This window comes from Lemur catta, chromosome 1 (assembly GCF_020740605.2).
Source record: "Lemur catta isolate mLemCat1 chromosome 1, mLemCat1.pri, whole genome shotgun sequence".
Lineage (NCBI taxonomy): Eukaryota > Metazoa > Chordata > Mammalia > Primates > Lemuridae > Lemur > Lemur catta.
In genome coordinates, this window is record NC_059128.1 from 76757279 (window position 1) to 76779613 (window position 22335).

Sequence of the window (22335 nt, forward strand, 5' to 3'; positions counted from 1 at the left end):
ATTATTTGATTCTAATGTTTTGCCTCACATGTTTACAAGAAAAAAATTTTTAAATTCTTACATTTCTAAAGACTGCATTTTTTCAAAGTGCTTTCACATCATTTTGGTTCACGTAAAAGATATTCATGCCAAACAGTATAGCAGTTCCTCAAAAAACTAAACATAGGAGAGAATATGATCCAGGAATTCCACTTCTGGGTATATCCAAAAGTGAAGGCAGGGACTCAGATATTTGTATGCCCATGTTCATAGCATTGTTCACAGTGGCCAAAAGGTGGAAGCAACCCACATGTCCATTGACAGATGAATGAATAAACAAAATGTGGTGGTGTGTGTGTATATACACCTTTAGAACCCTACATATATATATATATATATATATATATATATGTATATACACACACACACACAATGGAATATGATTGAGCCTTAAAAGGGAAGGAAATTCTGATACATGCTACAAAATGGATAAAACTTGAAACATTATCCTAAGTTAAATAAGGCAGTCACAAAAGGACAGATACTACATGATTCCACTTATATGTAAAATTCATAGTCAAATTCATAGAGGGTGTTGTCATGGGTGGGGAAATCGGAAAATGAGGACCTATTGTTTAATGGGTAGGGAGGTTCAGTTTGGGAAGATGATAAACTTCTAGAGATGGATGATGGTGGTTGCACAACAGTGTGAATGTACTTAATGCGACTGAACTGTATACTTGAAAATGGTTAAAATTTTCAATTTTATGTTATGTATATATAAGCATAATAACCACAATAAAAATGTATATTCATGTCAACTGTGGTTCATGAGGATGATTATTGACATTTATGTAGAACACAGATTTGATTTGTTAAATGTGCTAACATTACAAACTGGTCTTCTAAAAGATGAACTTATTTTCTGTTTTGTTTTTTAATAATCCAAATAAAATGTGCTATTATGGTAACCATATTTGTTGCAATTTGTAAACTCAGTTTGTTCCCTTTTTTGTACCAACAGGAAAATCAAGAGGATCTAGGCCTGTGGGTGGAGAAATGCGGAAATTTTGTTGATGTCAAAACTAATGGTAAAATTGAAACTGGTATTAGTATTAAAACAGATCATTCCAAAATGGCTAAATATCTCTATTTAAAAGCCCTTGATCTTTGGCACCTAAAGCAAGTGACTTCAGTAAGGTGAATAGAAATCTCACCACAGAGAAATATTGGTTATATATATTTTGTAGGGAGTGTAAGAGAGGTGTAGGCCACGTGGAACCTGTGGTCTCGTGAAGGGGCCTAGGTCAGCACACTGCTTGCACCATCCAGTAGATCAGATGCTACAAATTCCACATTCTATTTTTGTAAGAGTCAAGTGATGAGAAACCAAATTCTAGAGTTCCAACATTCCAAGCCATTGGTTCTCAACCATTTCCAGGCCTCCCCATCATTCACATGGCTATCACATGCCCATCTGTGACATTTCTCACAGGGCTTAGTGATTGTGGGTTTGGGGGGACAAGTTTGTCTCTTCAGAATATCCCTTTCAGATACTTGGGGCTTATGTTGTTAGAGAAGCACTCACTTTCCTCCTTTCTTCTCCCTACGCTGTAGAATCACAAACTCTCTTTAACTCCTTTAGAACCCTATTCTATATATACAGCATAGTACAATGATCAGGGATGACAGAATGCCCAAAATTTATAAGTAGAGGAGATTCTCAGGCTTTCGTTTCTATAACATCACAATCTTTTTTAACTTCTCTGTAGCACCCCTTTTCCACAAACTCCTACAAACAAGGACATTTGTTGTCAAATACACTAACCTAAGCATAAGTTTAAATCCATATTACATCTCTTAGTTATTTGTATTTTATCCATATCTCTAAAATAATTGTTAATAAAGGACTTTGTCTTTGGTTAAAGGAAATTTATATACCTACAATCAATCACAGGAAGGAGTATTTTGAGGAGCCAAGTAAGGGCCTACTGGTGCCCTTGCCATTATGTTCCCTGTAGATAGTCACAGACAAGGCTGGCAGTAAGAAGTGATCAGGTGGGAGACACCCAGTCATTAATTTAGCACAGATTAAAAGTGCTCAATGTCCTTTGCTTCCTAAAGCAAAGATGTATGCAATACATTTTAGCAATGTTTTGATTAGAGAAAATTCTAACACTTGTAACCATATTTTACAGGTAGAAAAGAGATTTACTATAAATGAGGACACAGAGAGCTTCAGCGTACAACTAAGGCAACATAATTAATAAGTGAACAGAACTTTGCCTTATACATTTTTGTATCCACACAACACCTGAATATACCATCTTACAGAGTCAGTACACAGCGTTTGCTGATCAGAGCAAGCATAGGTCTCTCAACTCCTAGTTTAGGCATCTTGCAACACTCATAGTTTACCCATCTCCTTAATTAATTATCCCATTGAGAAGCAAAATTCAATCAGTATCCTGATCTCTGCAGGTCCAGCCTCTATTGGTTTGGATTTCTGCTTGCATGGATTTGAGCACCTATATGGGATCCCACAGCATGCAGAATCACACCAACTCAAAAATACTGGGTAAGTGAAAACAATTTTTACAGGAGGCTCTAGTTTCTGGATTGAAAAGATTTGAAAGGAACTTTTGTGAGATGTCGGAGCCAGTGCTAATGTGTGCCAAGCCTTTTCCTCCTTGATATTGCTTGTGGATCTTTAAGAACCTTCCTTGAAGATCACCCAGAGCAGTAACTTTCTATTTTTATGTTTATTTTTTGGTTAAAATTAGACAATTATACAAACTGTAATATTGAACCTAAAAATATAGATGAAGTAAAAATACAGAGCTGCTGTGATCAAAGTAGGGGAGAGATCTTTATCACTGGGTTTTGCTTTCACCTTTTTTGCAGAACCCTGGGAGAATACACTGTGAAAAATCACTGACCTAGAAAAAGGCTTTTACTGAAAGGAGACAGCGAGCCAGAGAACAGAAAAGTGTGGCATCTCATACCACTTTTGATTCCCTCAGGAAGATCATTTCAGGCTAATACTATTGACAAGTAGTTGCTAGAGGCATCAGACTAAAAGGAAACAAAACCAAAGAAAAATAGAGTCTAATGAAGGTTGCCAGGTTCAGGTGCTGTTTACTTGGCAGGTAGGCATAGTGACAAGTCTGTCAGAAACTGTGCTGTTCTCACACCAACCTGAACTCTGTGCTCGCCACCCCCCGTTCAGTTCCTGGTCTTTCTCTATTAAGCGCTGTGGAAGTCTATTAGGACACTATCCTTTCATTTTAGCTGCAGAGAAGTGCTCGAAAAATTTGTCAATGGATATTTACTGTGTGCTTGCTATTGTGGAAGATTCATAGGAGATAGTCCTTCTCACACAAGAGATATTTAGAAAAGATATCTAAGATGAGATCGTGTGTGCCAATTGTCTCAGGAAGGGGTGCCACAGGAATCAAAGGAGTAGAATCACATTCATCCAGGATGGGTCAGGAAATCTTTATGGAAGTGACAAGAGTTGAGCCTTGAAAGATGCCTGGGACCTAAGTGTTTTCAGGGGAGAGTGGAGCTATTGTATTTATTAATAATATATTTGTGATAGTAATTAATGATAACCCTTATTTGTGTTTCAGTGATGAAGATGCTTACCGTCTTTATAACCTGGATGTCTATGGATATAAAATACATGACAAAATGGGCATTTATGGTTCAATACCTTATCTCCTGGCCCACAAACTGGGCAGGACTATAGGCATTTTCTGGCTGAATGCCTCAGAAACTCTAGTGGAGATCAATACAGAGCCTGCAGTAGAGGTGAGCTATGGATCATGGCTGCACGTCACACTTACAGAAGAAACAAAGCACTGCAGTGTGATCATAGCTCTTGTCTTTATAGGGGCAGTTCTCTACCACCAAAGGCTTTGCAGTGTAATCTGTAAATGTCAGTAGTAGCTACTAAAGGAACTCACATATGAATGGATATAGGTTGTAGGTTAGAGGGAAATTTCTCATATTTTCATTCCATTCCTTTTCCAGTACACACAGACCCAGATGGGTCAAGTTGCTGCTAAGCAAAAGGTCAGATCTCGGACTCATGTGCACTGGATGTCAGAGAGTGGAATCATTGATGTTTTTCTGCTGACAGGACCTACACCTTCTGACATTTTCAAGCAGTACTCACACCTTACAGGTATTTGCATGTAGAAGTGCTAGTTTCTAGTTCCATTATATATTCTTTATCCCATGTGTCATCACTATAAGTTAATATTTTTTGTACATTACATAGCGTTTATAAACAACTTACCCAAGCATTTTAAGTAGCAAGCACTAAACTGTTCCTGCTTTTGCAGTAGAAAGACTTCAACCTCTGACTATTTAAATAATCACCTTGGGTGATCGGTTTTCTGTCAAAGGCAGCTGCTCATCTTTCACTCTGGATTGCTCAATTTAATCTAATCCTTTGTACTCGACTTTTGTATGCTCTTAAAATCAGCTTTATCCTAAGCAAATCTGTGTCTACTTTGTAAGACTGGAAATGGGGAAAAAATCTTTGCCAAATATTTCAAAAATAAAACAACAAAAAGACACAGTCCAATTCTAAAATGGGCAAGCATTTGAATAGACATTTCTCCAAAGAAGATATATAAATGGACAAAAAGCTCATGAAAAGATTCTCAACATCATTAGTCATTAAGAAAATGCAAATCAAAACCACAGTCAGATGCTACTTCACACCCACTAGGATAGCTAAATCATAAAAATGGAAATAAGTGTTGAGATGTGGAGAAATTGGAACCTCATACATTACTGGTAGAAATATAAAATTGTTCAGCCACTGTGGATACGGTTTGGCACTCCTAAAAAAGTTAAACATGGAATTACCATATGACCCAGTGTGATATTAATTGTGTGTGTTAACTTGGCTAGACCATGGACCCCAGATATTTAATTAAACACCAGTCTAGATGTCACTGTGAAGTTATTTTCAGATGCAATTAACATTTAAATCAGTTGACTTTGAGTAAAGCAGATCACTCTCCATAATGTAAGTGGGCCTCATCTAATCAGCTGAAAGCCTTAAGAAAAAAAGACTGCGGTTCAACCAGTTAGTATAATACAAATATTCCAAAATCCAGAAAAATCTGAAATCCCTGCTTTGCTCAGTAGTTACCACTCTCTCTCCCACCTGCCACCTTCCATATTTTTTGTTGAAATTACTTCTCTCCCATTCTCTTCATTTTTGTGTTTTTTTTCCTTTTTTCTTTTCTTAACTCTGATTTTGGTGGTACTTTAGGAGGGGAAAGAGATAAATGCAAGTGGTTGACCAGAAGTCCTTCATGTTTCCAGTAAACATTTTGATAATAACTTCCTGACAATTCTTCTTGACTTCAGTCTCTTCCCTTCAAGTCAGTGCACCCTGACTTAATTTTCGAAAACATAGGTCTGCCACAGTTACATCCTGCCATGGTTTTGATGGTTTGTCATACAACAAGATTCAGAATTCCTAGCTTGATCCACAGGGTGCTTTACAAACTGACTCTACACTTTCATCTTCTGTTGGTCTCTCTCACACTGTAACACCCTGGATATTTCTTTTTCTCTAAGCCTGTTATGTACATCTCTGCCTCTGTGTCTTTTCTATTCCCTGTGCCTGGAGCACTCTATCTATTCTTCCCATCTGGTGTACTCCTACTTATTCTCCAAGGTCCAAACCAAGTGTTACCTCTTCTGTGAAGCCTTCAAGATTCCACCCTTCGTGCAGTCAGAATTTATTAACCTCTGATAACACTAGATCGATACCTTTAACATAGCAGTTATACCTCAGGGCAGAGCAGTTTATTTACAAGCTGGCCTCTTTGGCCAAATTGTCACTTCCTTGAAGGCCTATACTTTCTTCTTGACATTTTAAGTACCAAGCTCAGTGCTTAGTACCCTGTAGACATTTGGGAAATGTTTATTAAACAAATAATGATCATCGTGGTGACAGTTGACTCAGTTGTCATCTTCCTATTTTAGGCACACAAGCCATGCCCCCTCTCTTCTCCTTGGGGTACCACCAGTGCCGCTGGAACTATGAAGATGAGCAGGATGTGAAAGCAGTGGATGCAGGATTTGATGAACATGACATTCCTTATGATGTCATGTGGTTGGACATAGAGCACACTGAGGGCAAGAGGTACTTCACCTGGGACAAAAAAAGGTTTCCAAACCCCAAAAGGATGCAAGAGTTGCTCAGGAGCAAAAAACGTAAGGTAAAATAAGCCAACACTCCTAAACCATTTAATTACAAAGCTTTTTAAAATTTTTAAAACTTGCCTTGGCACATTAGTGGAAGAGAATCATCCAATCACAAATGGCCATGAAAAATAGTACCTTCAAATGTAATTGTACCTGGGATAACAGAGAAAATGAATGGTGAAAAGGTGGTGATTTTGCTGAGTGGTGGCTCATACCTATAATCCTAGCTACTCAGGAGGCTGAGGTGGGAGGATTGCTTGACCTGAGGAGTTCGAGACAAGCCTGGGCAACGAGACTACATCTCTAAAAAAATACATTTTTAAGTAAAAAATAAAAAATAATTAGCTGGGTGCAGTGGGTCACACCTATAATCCCAGCTACTCAGGAGGCTGAAGCAGGAGGATCATTTGAGGCTGCAGTGAACTATGATTGTGCCACTGCACCCCAGCCTGAGTGAGAAAGGTGGTGATTCCATCCATCCCTGCCTCAGTTGTCTAGGTCCACATAATGATGAAGGGGCCCAGTGTTTTCAGTTCCATTTGTTATGGCCACCCTCCAATAACGTGATGGATCCCCCCACTCAAAATTTGGTTCTAATGTCACAATTGATGACACCACACATGCACCAAGATTGTATGAATAAGTTTATTACTCACATAATGAGGCTTTTTGGGAAGAGCAGGGCTGGCTCCCAAGCTGGTATGAAAATGTCTGAGAGCTGGAAAAGGAGAGTGGCTCAGCTTCTATGGTGGTTAGAGGGTAGGGATGGGGTGAAGGTTTTTGCACATGGGCTGAGGTTTGCATTGTTTGAACCTCCTGTTGGCACCAAAGGAGAGAGCACCAGAGCTGTCTTTGTCAGCTTGTCCAAATGTGGGCAGAAGGTAAGGGGAAATGGTGGAGCTTAAAAGCCCTTAAAAGTCAAACATCAAATATGGTGTCAGATTCTTCTTATTTATTTATTTATTCTTAGAGACAGGATCCTGTCACCCAGGCTGGAGTGAAGTGGCATGATCATAGCTCACTGCAACCTTGAACTCCTGGGCTTAAGTGAGCCTCAGCCTTCCAAGTAGCTGGGACCACAGGCACACATGCCACCATGCCCAGCCAATTCTTTAAAAACATTTTATTTTGTAGAGATGAGGTCTCACTCTGTTGCCCAGGCTGATCTTGAACTCCTAGTTTCAACCTAGATTCTTTATTACACTGTTGTTCCTGCATGCTTCCCTGATGGACTCCACCTGTCAATCTGGCCAAGGAAAGAACTGAAATAGAAAATGGAGAAGAGGCTGGGTGCAGTATTCATGCCTGTAATCCTAGCACTTTGGGAGGCTGAGGCAGGAGGATTGCTTGAGCTCAGGAGTTCAAGACCAGCCTGAGCAAGAGTGAGACCCCCATCTCTACTAAAAATAGAAAAAATTAGCCAGGCATGGTGGCATGCGCCTGTAGTCCCAGCTACTCAGGGGGCTAGGGTAGGATCGCTTGAACAACCAGGAGTTTGAGGTTACTGTGAGCTAGGCTGACGCCATGGTACTCTAGCCAGGGTAACAGAGTGAGACTCTGTCTCAAAAAAAAAAGAAAAGAAAATGGGGAGGAGGAGAAGCCACTGGAAAGTATATAATGCTGCTTTCCAGATCCAGGAGTGGTGGTGATGGTAATAGCAATAATGAAAAGATCAAAGGAGAGAAGAAAATGGAGAGAGGAGAAGGGGAGGGGAAACCCCATATGTATCCTATAAATAGATACAGTCTCTCTCCCTGAAATTAAAGTTGCCTTTTCAACCCATTCCTTTGATTCCCCAGCCTTTTCACAGATGGCCAGAGCCAATTCTGTTAACTACCATTCATCAAGCATTATTATGGACTAGACAATAGGATAAAACACATTATTCCATCCAGTGATCACAAAACTATGAGCTAGGTCATGATACCCTATAGTCACATGAAGAAAGTGAGGCTTAGAGTGATTTGGAAATTTGCACAAAGACACACAGTGAATAAGTAGCAGGGCAAGAATCTGAACTCTGGCCTACCTGACTCTAGAAATTCTGTCCTTATAAGCAGTTATTTACTGAGGACTTTCAATGTCCAAGATGCTGTGCTAGTGCTGAAGGGAATGCAGAGATGAGCTCCTCAAGCTCTTACACTGAGTAGGGGAAAGGCAAGTATACAACCACCATACAAGGCAGGAATATAAGGGCCAAAGGAAGGTTGAGGTGTGGGACAGGGCAGGAGAGGGAAGATTGTATCTTGCTGAAGGACTCAAGCAGGGCTGTGTACCAGAGGTGTATTTTATTTTATTTTTCATATTTCATTTTATTTTAATTTTTTGAGACACTATGTTGCCCAGGCTGGTCTTGAACTCCTGGCCTCAAGTGATCCTCCTGCCTCAACCTCCCTAGTAGCTGGGATTATAGACATGTACCACTGCACCCAACCTAGAGGTACATTTTATTTTATTTTATTTATTTATTCATTCATTCATTCTGAGACAGAGTCTTACTCTGTTGCCTGGGCTAGAGTGCTGTGATATCAGCCTAGCTCACAGCAACCTTGAATTCCTGGGCTCATGTGATCCTCCTGAAGAGCTGGGACTACAGGCGCATGCCACCACATCCAGCTAATTTTTTCTATTTCTAGTAGAGATGGGGTCTCACTCTCGCTCAGGCTGGTCTCAAACTCCTGAGCTCAAGCAATCCTCCCACCTCGGCCTCCCAAAGTGCTAGGATTACAGGCGTGAGCCACCGCACCCAGCCTAGAGGTGCATATTAGATGAGCCCTTCTCTAATTAGTAGAGAAGCCGGGAGAGGGAAGAGGGCAATGCAGCCAGAGGATGGAGCACGCGAGGGTGTTTGGAAAACAGCACACATGCTAGTTTGACAGAAAAACAAGGAATGTGAAGGTTCAAATAGCAGGAGATCTGACCAGAAAGGTTGGGACGTTTTTGTAGGCTTCTTTGTATGCATTTGGAGACATTAAAAGTTTTTGAATAAGGGGTTAATATCCAGAATATATAACAAACTCCTACAACTCAACAACAAAAAACCAAACAATTAAAAAATGGACAAAGAACTTGAATAGACAGTTCTCCAAAGAAGATACAAATTCAACAAGCACGTGAAAAGATAACATTACCATCATTAGGGAAATGCAAATCAAAACTACAATGAAATACCACTTTACACCATTAGGGTAGCTACTATTTTAAAAAGCAGAAAATAACAAATGTTACAAGGATGTAGAGAAATTGAAACATCTGTGCACTGTTGGTAGGAATGTAAAATGGTGCAGCTGCTGTAGAAAAAAGTATGGCAGTTCCTCAAAAAATTAAAAATAGAATTACTATATGATCCAGCAATTCCACTTCTGGGTATATACTCACAGAAATTGAAAGCAGGAACTTAAACAGATATTTGCATACCCATGTTTATAGCAGCATTAGTCACAGTAGCCAAAAGGTGGGTCCATGAACAGATGAATGGGTAAACAAAATGTATACATACATACAACAGAATATTATTCAGCCTTAAGAAGGAAGGAAATTCTAATACATGCTACAACATGGATGAATCTTGAGGACATATGTTAAATGAAATAAACTGTTCACAAAAAGACAAATATTGTATGATCCCACTAATCTGAAGTAAATGAAGTAGTCACATTCTTAAGAGACAGAAAGTAGAATGGTGGTTGCCAGGGGCTGGAAGGAGGGAATGGGGAATTAATTATTGTTTAATGGGTATAGAGTTTTAGTTTTGCAAGATGAAAAGAGTTCTGGAGATTAGTTTCAAAACAATATGAATGTACATACTTAACACTACTGAACTGTACACTTAAAAATGGCTAACATGGTAAATTTTGTGTTATGTATATTTCACCACAATTTAAAATTTAAGAAAATTTATGAACAATGAAGAATTAAACTTCAGTATGTAGGATGGATTAGAATACAAATAAGGACCAGGCACAGTGGCACACACTTATAGTCCCAGCTATTCAGGTGGCCAAGGCAGGAGGAGTGGTTCAGGCCAGGAGTGCGAGAACAGCCTGGGCAATATAGCAAGACTTTGTTTCATTCATTCATTCATTAATAAATAAATAAATAAATTTAATTTAAAAAAAAAGAATCGAGGCTGGGCACAGTGGCTCACGCCTGTAATCCTAGCACTCTGGGAGGCCGAGGCAGGTAGATTGTTTGAGCTCAGGAGTTCGAGACCAGCCTGAGCAAGAGCAAGACCCCATCTCTACTAAAAAATAGAAAGAAATTAGCTGGACAACTAAAATATATATATATAAAAAAAAAAATTAGCCGTGCATGGTGGCACATGCCTGTAGTCTCAGCTACTCGGGAGGCTGAGGCAGTAGGATTACTTGAGCCCAGGAGTTTGAGGTTGCTGTGAGCTAGGTTGATGCCACAGCACTCTAGCCCGGGCAACAGTGTGAGACTCTGTCTCAAAAAAAAAAAAAAAAGAATCGAGATGAGGAAGAAGGATTAGAAGGTTGTAGTAGCCAAATAAAGTGGTACTGAGACCCTAAACTGGATGGAAGTGATGGTATTAGAAAGGCTGGGAGAGATGCTAGAGACATGGAGCTATAGCTCACAACTTTTCTCAAACCTTTCTAATATGCCTGTACCATTGGGCATACAGGGGTTTTGTTTGTTTTTCACGTTATTCCCTTTGTTTCATTAATGTTTGTTTATATCAGTCTTATCATAACCTCTGAATGTCTAGGGAGCAGGCACCCTGCCTACTTAATCCTTTATGTACAGTATCCAACATCTAGCATTATGGACAGAAGCTTAGTAAATGCCATCTTAAGAACATGTATTGGTTAGGCAGCAATAATTGTAAAAGCATTGGCCTGGTTTTGATATCAATTGAAATTTTCATAAATACATGAAAGGTTATAGGGTTTTACTGGTATCTGAAATATTTTAATACTAGTTATTGCCGTTTCTGAGTAAAATTTAAACCCCAAAACTATAGTAAAAACATACAAATGAACATGGAAGTGAACATATGTCTCTTAAAAAACTTATGAGATCTTCACACCTTTGTGTCCCAACAGCTTGTAGTCATCAGTGACCCCCACATCAAGATTGATCCTGACTACTCAGTGTACACTACGGCCAAAGAACAGGGATTCTTTGTGAAGAATCGTGAAGGGGGAGACTTCGAAGGGGTTTGCTGGCCTGGTATGAAATTGCTTTATACACCATTATTTCCACCTATTCAGTCCCAATCAATGAAGGCTTCATGGCCGTCATTCTCGTTCCATGTAGATATCTCTTGTTACTATAGCTATGTTTTTAAAGGAAGAGATAGTATTGCCACCTTTTGTATCTTTCATAACACCTGGTATAGTCTGCTTTGTATGTATTTATCAATCAATAATTGAATGAAGCTGTGCATGGTGGCTCACGCCTGTAAATCCTAGCACTCTGGGAGGCCAAGGTATGAGGATTGCTTGAACTCAGGAGTCTGAGACCAGCCTGAACAAAAGCAAGACCCTGTCTCTATTAAAAAAAAAAAATAGTTAAAAAATTTAAAAAAATAAAAAAAATAATGGAGTGAATGAATGAAAAATAAACAAGCAAATCTCAGTGGCATGCTATTTCTCTAAGTAGTAGAGATAAAAAGTGAGGGAATGAGAAAAGGGGAGTGGGAGAAAGAAAGAAAAAGGAGTCCTGCAGGCTCTCTCTTTGTGATTGCTCTTTGCTCTTTTAGCCCATAGTTTTGACTTCCCAGGCTTTCATGAATGACCTCAGTGCCTCTGGCAGCTATGGATTTTTCATTTCAAAAGTTATTAGTTTAAAGGCTTGGTAGAAACTCCCCAAGGGCAAAAGGAAATCACCATTCTACCATAGCACTCTACCATGAATCCATGCACTGTAGAGAAACCCCATGCCTTTCTTTTTTCCCCCTTCCACCACTGAACACACTTCTCTATTCTCTTTAAGAGCCAAGGATCCACTGCAGGGTATTTGCCATTCTTACTTGGGCTATCTTGGGCCATTAGTGAGGGACAGGCTCCATCTTGATGCTTGGTCATTGCATTCCCCTGGGCATCTGGCGTTGAGAGTTTTAGTGATTGTCACTGTGGCCTTCATTCACTTCTCACCAGACCGTGCCTGTCAGCTAACTTTTATTTGTGATGTAAGGTGCCCATTGATTTCCCAGCTCTCACATCTGATGTCTTCTTTACAACATCTTGCTGTGAGGACCACTGTTCCTAACAGGCTGTCTACTGTTCTGCCTCTACAGGTCTCTCCTCTTACCTGGATTTCACCCATCCCAAGGTCAGAGAGTGGTATTCAAGTCTTTTTGCTTTCCCTGTTTATCAGGTTGGTTTTTATTCTTTTGCTCTTTTCTAGTTACTTGAAAGGGTGAAAGAAGGAAAGAAAGTGATTGAATAAAACTATTCTGCTTCATTGAGTAGTTCTTGATATATAATGCTTGTATAAAAGGCAATGATGGCCACCACGTTACAGACTTTGGTGGTGCTGGGAGAGGTACTGTATGCATTACCAACTGCACAAAAGCTGTGATTTTGACCTCTAGTGTAATAGACTCTGTGATATATCAAAGTACTTCATGACAGAGATTTGTTATATCTTCAAATGACTATATATTTTTACATAAAATAGAATTCTATAACTATTACTTAAAGGTGGTGATGCATGTGAAAATATCTTACAAATATGTCATTACAAGTGAAGCGTAATGATAAATCAATTATTAAAAAATCTTCTAAGAGCCACAGAGAAAACCAGAGAGACCACATCTGGAGAACTGTTTTCAACCAATTATGATGATGATGATGATGATGATACCTAATACAAACCGAGCATTTGCTATGTGCCAAGCACTTCACGTGCATTATACCATTCGTCTCCACAATAACCCTGTGAAGTTGGAATATAATTAAATCTTATCCCACAGGTGACTTGTTTTCTTTTGACTCTTTACCCTCCACTGTTTCTAAACATGATTACTTCTATGAAGAAGGCTATATGGTTTCCAAATGTTTAACTGCCTTAACTGTCCTTAAGGATTGGCAAACTTTTTTGGTAAAGAGCCAGATAATAAATATTCCCAACTTTGCAGGCCGTGAGTTCTCCTTTTCAATTATGCAACTCTACCATGGTGGCAGTCAAAAAAAAACAAATAAGCCACCTCCAGGCATTTGAAAGACTGTCTCTCCTGTGGGCCAGGCAGCAGATGTATTCCATGTGTCCCAGAAGGCAAGCTAGGTAGGCCCTGTGAGGAGAATGTTACAAGGAGCAGAAAATAATGGAATGAGCTGTCTGAGGGGCTCCCTGTGATTGTAGCTATTCAGTCAAATGCTGAGAGACCAAGGATTCCATAAAAGGGATTTCAACACCATGTTAACTAGATGACTCATATCCCTTCCCACTCTAAATTGAACAATTATGTGTAGAATACAAACTATAGATCATGCTAACTTTTAAAGTATTATTAATAGAAGATAGAATCTTGTCATGTATGGGTATAATTGCCCTTAGTTAAGAGTTGTAGCAGATGATGGATGATAAAGAACCTAACATGAACATTCACAAGCTTCCCTGTAAGGGTTCTCCAGGGAGATCTTAGAGTGAACTTGCTGAGGAATATATATTTCACAGACTATACAGTGCAGCATTCTTTCACTCGTCAACAAATATTTATTAAGAACTTTCTGTGGGCCAGCTACCATTCTAGGTGTTTGGGATTTATTAATGAACAAAACAGACAAAATTTCCTGCTCTGTGGAGCTTATAATCTAACAGTGGAGCAAAGGACTGAGCAATAATAAACATAATAAAGAAATTAATTAAATGGGGTAGGAAAGAGGGATGGGGCAGCTATCATGAAAACATTATCAATGTGGAAATGTTATTATGACCAAGATTTACTTCGTAGGAATCTACAGACATCCTCTTCATATGGAATGACATGAATGAGCCCTCTGTCTTTAGAGGGCCAGAGCAAACCATGCAGAAGAATGCCATTCATCATGGCAATTGGGAGCACAGAGAACTTCATAACATCTATGGTTTTTATCAGGTAAGACATTCAAAAAGAAGTCAGCTGGACTCATGTGACCTACCTTTTGGGCTGAAAGTCATTTGCTTTATAATAGCTATACTCTACTGTTCATTTATCTTTGTGTGTCTTTTCTGACAATTTTCTGCAATGAGTCTTAGGGAGTGGCCTATACAAGACTTTCTGTGTGTGTGTAGAGATGGGATCTCACTATGTTGCCCATGCTGGTCTCAAATTCCTGGCTTCAAACAATCCTCCCACCTTGGCCTCCCAAAATGCTGGGATTACAGGCTTGAGCCACCATGCCCAACCAAAACTTTTTATTACTTCTCTTTGCTTCTTTTCCTTCCATAATGAACTTGATGAATTTTAAAATATTATGAGATTAATGATAACATCGAAACATCTACCTTGATAAGATCCATGAGTAAATGGCACTCACTGAATATGACTTCAAATTTTATTGATGTAGGCAGTGTATAAATATGTAAACAAAAGTAATTAAAACAAATGTTTTAAAATTTCACAAATATCTAAATACAGCAAGTCTTACATTCATACCAGGGGAGCAGGATTTAGAACACAGATATATTTTTTAAATGTAGAAAGCCTTCCCTAAGTACTTAGTCTTCTCAATAAAGGTGGTAGAATTGTCTTTCATTTGCCAATTACATCCAAAAGATTTGGCAGTCACTTGCCATAATTTATACCTATGGTTCTTTATTATTTTCAAAATGTGACTATATTCCTATGGCCCTCACATCAATTGGTATTTTCCAATGGGAGCTGCTGAGTAGATATAGCACAGTTTTCAGATAGTATGTGTTTGCTTCCCTAACAACCTTTTACTATAACTGCAAGCTGCTTTGGTCAGAGAATTTTCTTATGTGGGCCCAGGCCAGTCACTTAACCTCTATCTCATTTTTTTTTTAACCAGTGAAAACTATGTGTCTCAGAGGTGGTTGTGTATATTATATGAAACAATATTACAAAATGCTTACTATTATAAGCACTAAATAAATGCCAGCTTATTGTTTACTATTATTTCATTGCCATTGTTAAAGAAATTTTTTCATTCTTTTAACAGGGTAACTTAGAGGAGTATCATTAAATCATGAAAATTCTTTGATGGATTTTTTTTTTTTTTTTAAGACAGAGTCTCACTCTGTTGCCCGGGCTAGAGTGCCAGCTCAGCCCACAGCAACCTCAAACTCCTGGGCTCAAGTGATCCTCCTGTCTTAGCCTCCCAAGTAGCTGGGACTACAGGTGTGTGCCACCATACCCGGCTAATTTTTTCTATTTTTAGTTGCTCAGCTAATTTCTTTCTATTTTTAGTGGAGATGGGGTCTTGCTTTTGCTGAGGCTGGTCATAAACTCCTGACCTCAAGCCACCCTCCTGCCTCAGCCTCCCAGAGTGCTAGGATTACACATGTGAGCCACCCCACCTGGCCTGATGGATTTAATATTTTCCATTTCACATTCCTACCTACTATTTACTTTTTGCACGTTAGATAGCTTTGGGGATGTCTGCACAATGCCCTAATCCAATCATTCTTTGAAATTCTTCTCCTTTGACTTTATAGCAAATGGCTACTGCAGAAGGACTGATAAAACGATCTAAAGGGAAGGAGAGACCCTTTGTTCTTACACGTTCTTTCTTTGCTGGATCACAAAAGTATGGTAAGGAATGGCTCATCTCAAGACTGAAAAACACAAAGTAGCAACCTCTCTGTTTTTAAATCATTTATGGTATATGCTGCTATTGTTTTGATGCCTTCCTTTTCAATAGCCATTGGTCAAGCCTTTGATTTTAGAGAGTGATATGCCCTGAAGTATGCATTTTGTCCTACAAGACTGAGTAAAACAATTTTAATCAAGTTTAATTCTTGTTTCCCACAGAAAAAATAGCCACTTAGTTGTAGGCAGAGTGACTTTAAAGTATTCAGTCTGCTAGGATGTTCATCTCTGATCCTGTCTCTTTGATTTATCAAAACCAGGGAAATATACCTCTGACACATTCCATTAACCACCTGTTCCACTTAGCAATGTGGCTTAAAATAGACCTGGCTGTTGCAACAGCTTGTGGTCAGGGTCATCTATAACTGGATCCAGTTTACTAGCTAATGCAGATCTAGTTCAATTTAACCATCCTGTGGCAGGAAGGCTATTTTAAGTCCCTTGGCCTTGCATAAACAACTGAGAGTTAGGACCTACTTTGAAGAATCTAGCCCTTACTATACCGTGGACATTATTAGGCCTCCCACTCTACCTCTGAAAACCAGCCCCTATGGTACTTTGGAAAAGGCCAAAATATTATCGTCTTAGGCAAAGATTCATGTACAGAGAGCTCATCACAGCAGTAGTGCTTGAAACAAAAGAAAGAAAGAGAGAGAGAGAGACAGACAAGGAAAAAAGAAAAAGAAAGAGGAAGGAAGGAGGGAGGGAAAGAAAGAAAGAAAAGAAAGAAAGAAAGAGAGAGAGAGAGAAAGAAAGAAAGAAAGAGAGAGAGAGAAAAAAGCTAAAATATGTGACAATAAGGGAATAGTTATAAAAGTATGGTGTAGCTATATGATATGAGGCTATTTAAAATGGTAGCTTTAATTGCATGAGAAAATGTTTATGAGATCATGATAAAAGGAAAAAAAAACCTAAGTATTTATATATTATCCCAATTTTTCTATTGATACATATTAGATGTACATATTTTCAGATTAAATGTGATAATTTGATACATTTATATAATCAAATCAGGGTAATTGGGATATCTATTACTTTAAATATTTATCTTTTCTTTACACTAGGAATATTCAAATTATTCTCTTCTAGCTATTTTGAAATGTACAATTGATTGATATTAACTATGGTCACCCTACTGATCTATCAAATACCAGGTCATATTTCTTATTATCCCAATTTTATAAAAAATAAATATAAGATAGTAATTTAATTAGTGAGTAGGTAAGTAGACAGGCAGACAGGTAAATGTAAGAAAATTTAGTACCTTGGTAATTATTAGTGATTTTATTGTTTATTTTTTTGAGACAGAATCTCTCTCTCTCTGTCGCCTGGGCTAGAATGCAGTGGCATCATCATGGCTCACTGCAACCTCAAACTCCTGGGTTCCAGCAATCCTCCTGCCTCAGCCTCCTGAGTAGCTGGGACTACAGGTGTGCCACCACACCTGGCTAATTTTCCTATTTTAAGTTGAGATGAGGTCTTACTCTTGCTCGGGCTGGTCTTTGAATTCCTGACCTCGAGCAGTCCTCCAGCCTTGGCCTCCCAGAGTGTTAGGATTATAGGTGTGAGCCACTGTGCCTGGCTGATTATGAGTGATTTTAGTTTTCTTCTTTTACCCGTCTTTATTTTCCAAATTCTCTACAAGTATCATTTTATTCACTAAAAAAAGTATTTTAATGAAAATATTTACCAGCAGCAGTTAAAAAAGATAACAAAAGATGTGAATATGAAGTTATCTTTGATCTCCTAAATTTTGGCCCACTGATAGTCTTCTGTGTGACGCTGTCAGCTTTGCCTCATTGTGTAGCAAAGGCATTAATTACAAGGAATACTATTTTGTTAAATCATATGTTGAGGCTAATGGCCAGAGAGAGCTTCTGACTAAAGAGCCAGATGAGACATAAAAACATCTACATGTTTACATGAGCTTTTACATGTTTTCGTGAGTTACATGGAAAATGAAAATGTTACCATGTGGATTTCAAAATCATTATGTAGATATATACATATCTCATTTGAAGTCTAGAGAAATTATTAGTCTTTTTTTAAAAGAGCAATCCCTTGAAAATATTTTTCTTTTCAAAACATGACATAGGACAGCCTAAAATTTCTATGAAAGATTAAAGCAAAAATAGCTACCCAAACTATTTTGGTAGAAAATAAACAAAAATGTTTCAGGAGTAATCTTAGTTTAGTAAAATCAGATTTTTCCTTTTATGGATCTCTTTAGTGGTATATAATGTATCATCAAAAATTCTTATCATCTATACAGTGAACAAGAACACTAGCTTTGGCATCAGACTTCTTGGGCTCAAATCCTAACCTCTACCACTTAGTACCTGTATAATTCTGGGTAGATTATCTCCTGTTTGTCATATTTCCCTCATCTATAAAATGGAGTTAATAATAGCATTTACCTGATAAGGGTTGTTGTGATGGCTAAGTTGGATAATCCAAGCAAAGTATTTAGCATAACACCTGGCTCAGGAAGGACTCAATGAATGTTATCTATTGTTATTATGTCTGCCCTGTATGAACTGTACCACTTCTCTCAAATTTTAGAGGATTTTTTTTTTTGGAGGGGGATAGAAGTGGGAGGAAATAGCTATATAGATCAATGGAATAGAACAGAGAATCAAGAGAGTCCAACACATAAGTGATTGATTGATTTGCAATGGAGTTTCTAAGACAATTCAATGGACAAATGATAGTTTTTTTCATTAGATGGTTCTGAAACAACTGGATATCTATATGGGAAAAAAAATGAACCTACACCCTTACCACACACCATATTCAAAAATTAACTCAAAATTGAATTAGACCTAAGTTATAAAAGCTAAAAATAAAAATAATAAAACTTCTAGGAGAAAACATAGGAGAATATTTGTGGGTTTGAGATAGACAAAGATTTCTTGGGTAGAACACAACAAGCATGAACCATAAAAGGAAAAAAAAGACAAATTAGATTTCATCAAAATTTAAAATCTCTGCCCTTTCAAAGACATTGATAAGAAAATGAAAAAGCAATCCCCAGACTGGGAAAAAATATTTGCAGTATACTTATATATATGCCAAAGGATTTGTATCGAGATTATATAAAGAACTTTTACAACTCATAATAAGAAGACAAACTACTTTAAAAAATGAGAAGATTTTAATACATACTTTACAGAAGACATATTATCCATAAATACGTGAAGAAATACTCCACATTACTAGTCATTAGGGAAATATAAATTAAAACCACACAGAGATACCACTACGTACCCATTAGAGTATCTAGAATTAAAAAGACTGGTACTGTCATACTTTGCTATTGAAAATGTAAAATGGTAAACAGTTTGAAAGTTTCTTAAAGTGTTTAACATACACTGAATGTAAGACCTACTTCTAGATATATACCCAAAGAGGAATGAAAATATGTCACTCAAAAATCTGTACACAAGGCCGGGCGCGATAGTTCACGCCTGTAATCCTAGCACTCTGGGAGGCCAAGGCGGGAGGATCGCTCGAGGTCAGGAGTTCGAGACCAGCCTGAGCAAGAGCGAGACCCCCGTCTCTACTAAAAATAGAAAGGAATTAGCTGGACAACTAAAAATATATAGAGAAAAAATTAGCCAGGCATGATGTCACATGCCTGCAGTCCCAGCTACTTGGGAGGCTGAGGCAGAAGAATCGCTTGAGCCCAGGAGTTTGAGGTTGCTGTGAGCTAGGCTGACGCCACGGCACTCACTCTAGCCTGGGCAACAGAGCGAGACTCTGTCTCATAAAAAAAAAAAAAAAAAATCTGTACACAAATGTTCATAGCACCTTTATTTATAATAGCCAAAAACCAAGAACACAAAAGAGTATATATTATATTTCCATTTATCTGAAATTCTAGAAGAAACTAATCTATACTCATAGAAATCAAATCAGTAGTTGGCTTAAGTTGGTGGGGTGGAATTATTGACTGCAAAGAAGTCCCAGGAAACTTTTATAGTTATGGAAATGTTCTATGCCTTGCCTGTGGTGGTGGTTACATGGATGTATACATTTTTCAAAACTCATCAAATTCTTCACTTAAAATAGGTATGTAAATTATGTCTCAAAGTTGATTTTTTTTTATGTTCCCTCTGTAATCAGAGTGCAAGTGCAATTTCAGAATATTTTCAAAGAATCCGTGTTTTGTGAATTCTAATAACTTTTTCACATTAGAAAATTAATACATTTTCAGTATAGAAAATTAGGATTTATTTATTTTAAGGTGAAAAATCTGTTTTCCTTTTATTAATTTGTCTTTTACAAATAAGAAATCTAAATACGAAATTGAATGCGTGGGCTGATTTGTGATTTTTTTTTAAATACCTTGTTATTGGTGACCAAAGGCGCTGTGTGGACAGGTGACAACACAGCAGAATGGAGTTACCTGAAAATTTCCATCCCAATGTTACTCACTCTCAGCATTACTGGGATCTCTTTTTGTGGAGGTAAGATGAATCCTATTCTGAGTCTTGAAGTGCAAAAAAAAGCAAGGGTGTTTTCGTCAGAGCTGGTCACAAATCCCTTCTTAGTACTGTTTTGTGGAGGGATAAATGTGGGGAAAAGAAAATGCAAGAAAGTAAAGGGGAACAGATTAGAGAGGAGAGTTAATGGGATACCTCAGGGCTTTTCATGTCTTGTCTGTATGGAGGATAGGAAATCAAGTTGTCAAAAAGGGAGCCAGAGTGCTTCTCTTCAAAGACACCCGTCCTCTTATCGCTTCCTCCCTAGGCACTCTTGAAAACTGAGTTTCTCTTCTTGACACATATCTTTTCTTCTTGACAGTGAGAAAAACAGAACTACAAAGAATTTAGCAAATCAGAAGTCAGCCTTACAGAAACTCTTCTCTGCAGATTTAAAATTCTATGACATATTTTAATTGTGTTTAAATAAAAACACATGCTCTCAGAAAAGATAAATTTTGTTAAAATAAGATTTTCTGATAGACTGCCTTCCCTGCAGATAGGAGATCTCAATATGGAAGGTGCCCAGTATGGCTGTAGTTCCAGCTGCTGCTTATTTTCTGCAGGAGTAGAAGCAAATTAATATCACTTTTTTGATATATGTGTTTTTATGGCATTGGTCCACATATAATACAAGGAATACATATATCCATTTCATGAGCTCAGGGCTCAGCATGAAATGCTATCTAAACCTCTAACTCTGGTTTTCTGCTTCTCTTTATTTCTATTTTTATCTTAGTTCAGCTGTTGCTTTCAAAGGAAATCAATTTCCAGCCTCCTCCCCCAACACACACACACACACACACACACACACACACACACACACACACACTTATTTAATCAGGTAGACATTTTGCAGTTTCTGGGTTGTCTGGGTTCAGGAACATAAAGGAATGTTGATCTTGCAATAAAGCTTCTGACCTTTTGACAAGAAAGAATATTCAAAGAGCATATTGTCAGATCTGTGTAGTATGTGCTCCCATATTTGAGGCCATAGTTTTATCCTGTCATGTTGAGTGCATACACAGTGCCTTCCCCTGTTTGTCTTCAAGGCCTTATTTTACCTGTGTGCATCATTGATTCAAAGCCCAGCTGCCTCACTCAGACTTTCTTTGCCTAACCAGCTGATGTAGGTGGGTTCATTGGGAATCCAGAAACAGAGCTGCTAGTGCGTTGGTACCAGGCCGGAGCCTACCAGCCTTTCTTCCGTGGCCATGCCACCATGAACACCAAGCGGCGGGAACCCTGGCTGTTCGGGGAAGAACACACCCGGCTCATCCGCGAAGCCATTAGAGAGCGCTATGCCCTCCTACCCTATTGGTATTCTCTGTTCTACCACGCACATGTGGCTTCCCAACCTGTCATGAGGTAAAAAAGCTTCATCCATTCAGGGGCCCCAGCAACCAATGTGTAATGGAAAATCCTCTCAGTGATTAGAGAAGGCTGTTACACAGTGATTCTAAGAGAAAACAAGAAAAACTACCCGTTTAATCAAATTTCAGTCAGCTTACTGAGCGCCAACTGTGAGCAGGGTGCCGGCTGTTGTGAACATAGAAGACAAAAGCTAGGTGGATCCCCTGCTACTTTGTGCCTAAAGTGTTAATATTTGACAGGAAACAGAACAGAGATATTTCAAAGAGAAAGGAAGCGATTTCATAACTGAATTCATTCAGTATTTAACCTCCTCTCATGAAGAATAACTTATTCTGCCAGTCTTAGGCTTTATCTTACCCTTAGAGCTAAACCCTTCCAAGTTTGAGGTGAGCATTTTTCTAGTGTGTAAATTATTAATATATGCTAATCCTATTTTGAAGGCAAAATATGAAAAAACAACTTCTCTAGGTTAGAGAACAA

General features: G+C 38.3%; 1 protein-coding gene across 4 annotated transcripts in view; it reads left to right on the plus strand.

The window, feature by feature from the left end:
• GANC (glucosidase alpha, neutral C) overlaps nucleotides 1-22335 on the plus strand; it is a 59984-nt gene that overhangs the window by 24924 nt on the left and 12725 nt on the right. For all 4 annotated transcript variants that reach the window (XM_045539455.1, XM_045539448.1, XM_045539464.1 and 1 more), the window contains exons 8-18: nucleotides 1004-1070; nucleotides 2461-2557; nucleotides 3612-3792; nucleotides 4015-4168; nucleotides 5995-6230; nucleotides 11283-11409; nucleotides 12479-12558; nucleotides 14138-14281; nucleotides 15844-15940; nucleotides 20365-20466; nucleotides 21606-21849. In XM_045539455.1, the coding sequence (XP_045395411.1) occupies nucleotides 1004-1070; nucleotides 2461-2557; nucleotides 3612-3792; nucleotides 4015-4168; nucleotides 5995-6230; nucleotides 11283-11409; nucleotides 12479-12558; nucleotides 14138-14281; nucleotides 15844-15940; nucleotides 20365-20466; nucleotides 21606-21849 (1529 nt within the window). The remainder of the gene's footprint in view (nucleotides 1-1003; nucleotides 1071-2460; nucleotides 2558-3611; nucleotides 3793-4014; nucleotides 4169-5994; nucleotides 6231-11282; nucleotides 11410-12478; nucleotides 12559-14137; nucleotides 14282-15843; nucleotides 15941-20364; nucleotides 20467-21605; nucleotides 21850-22335) is intronic.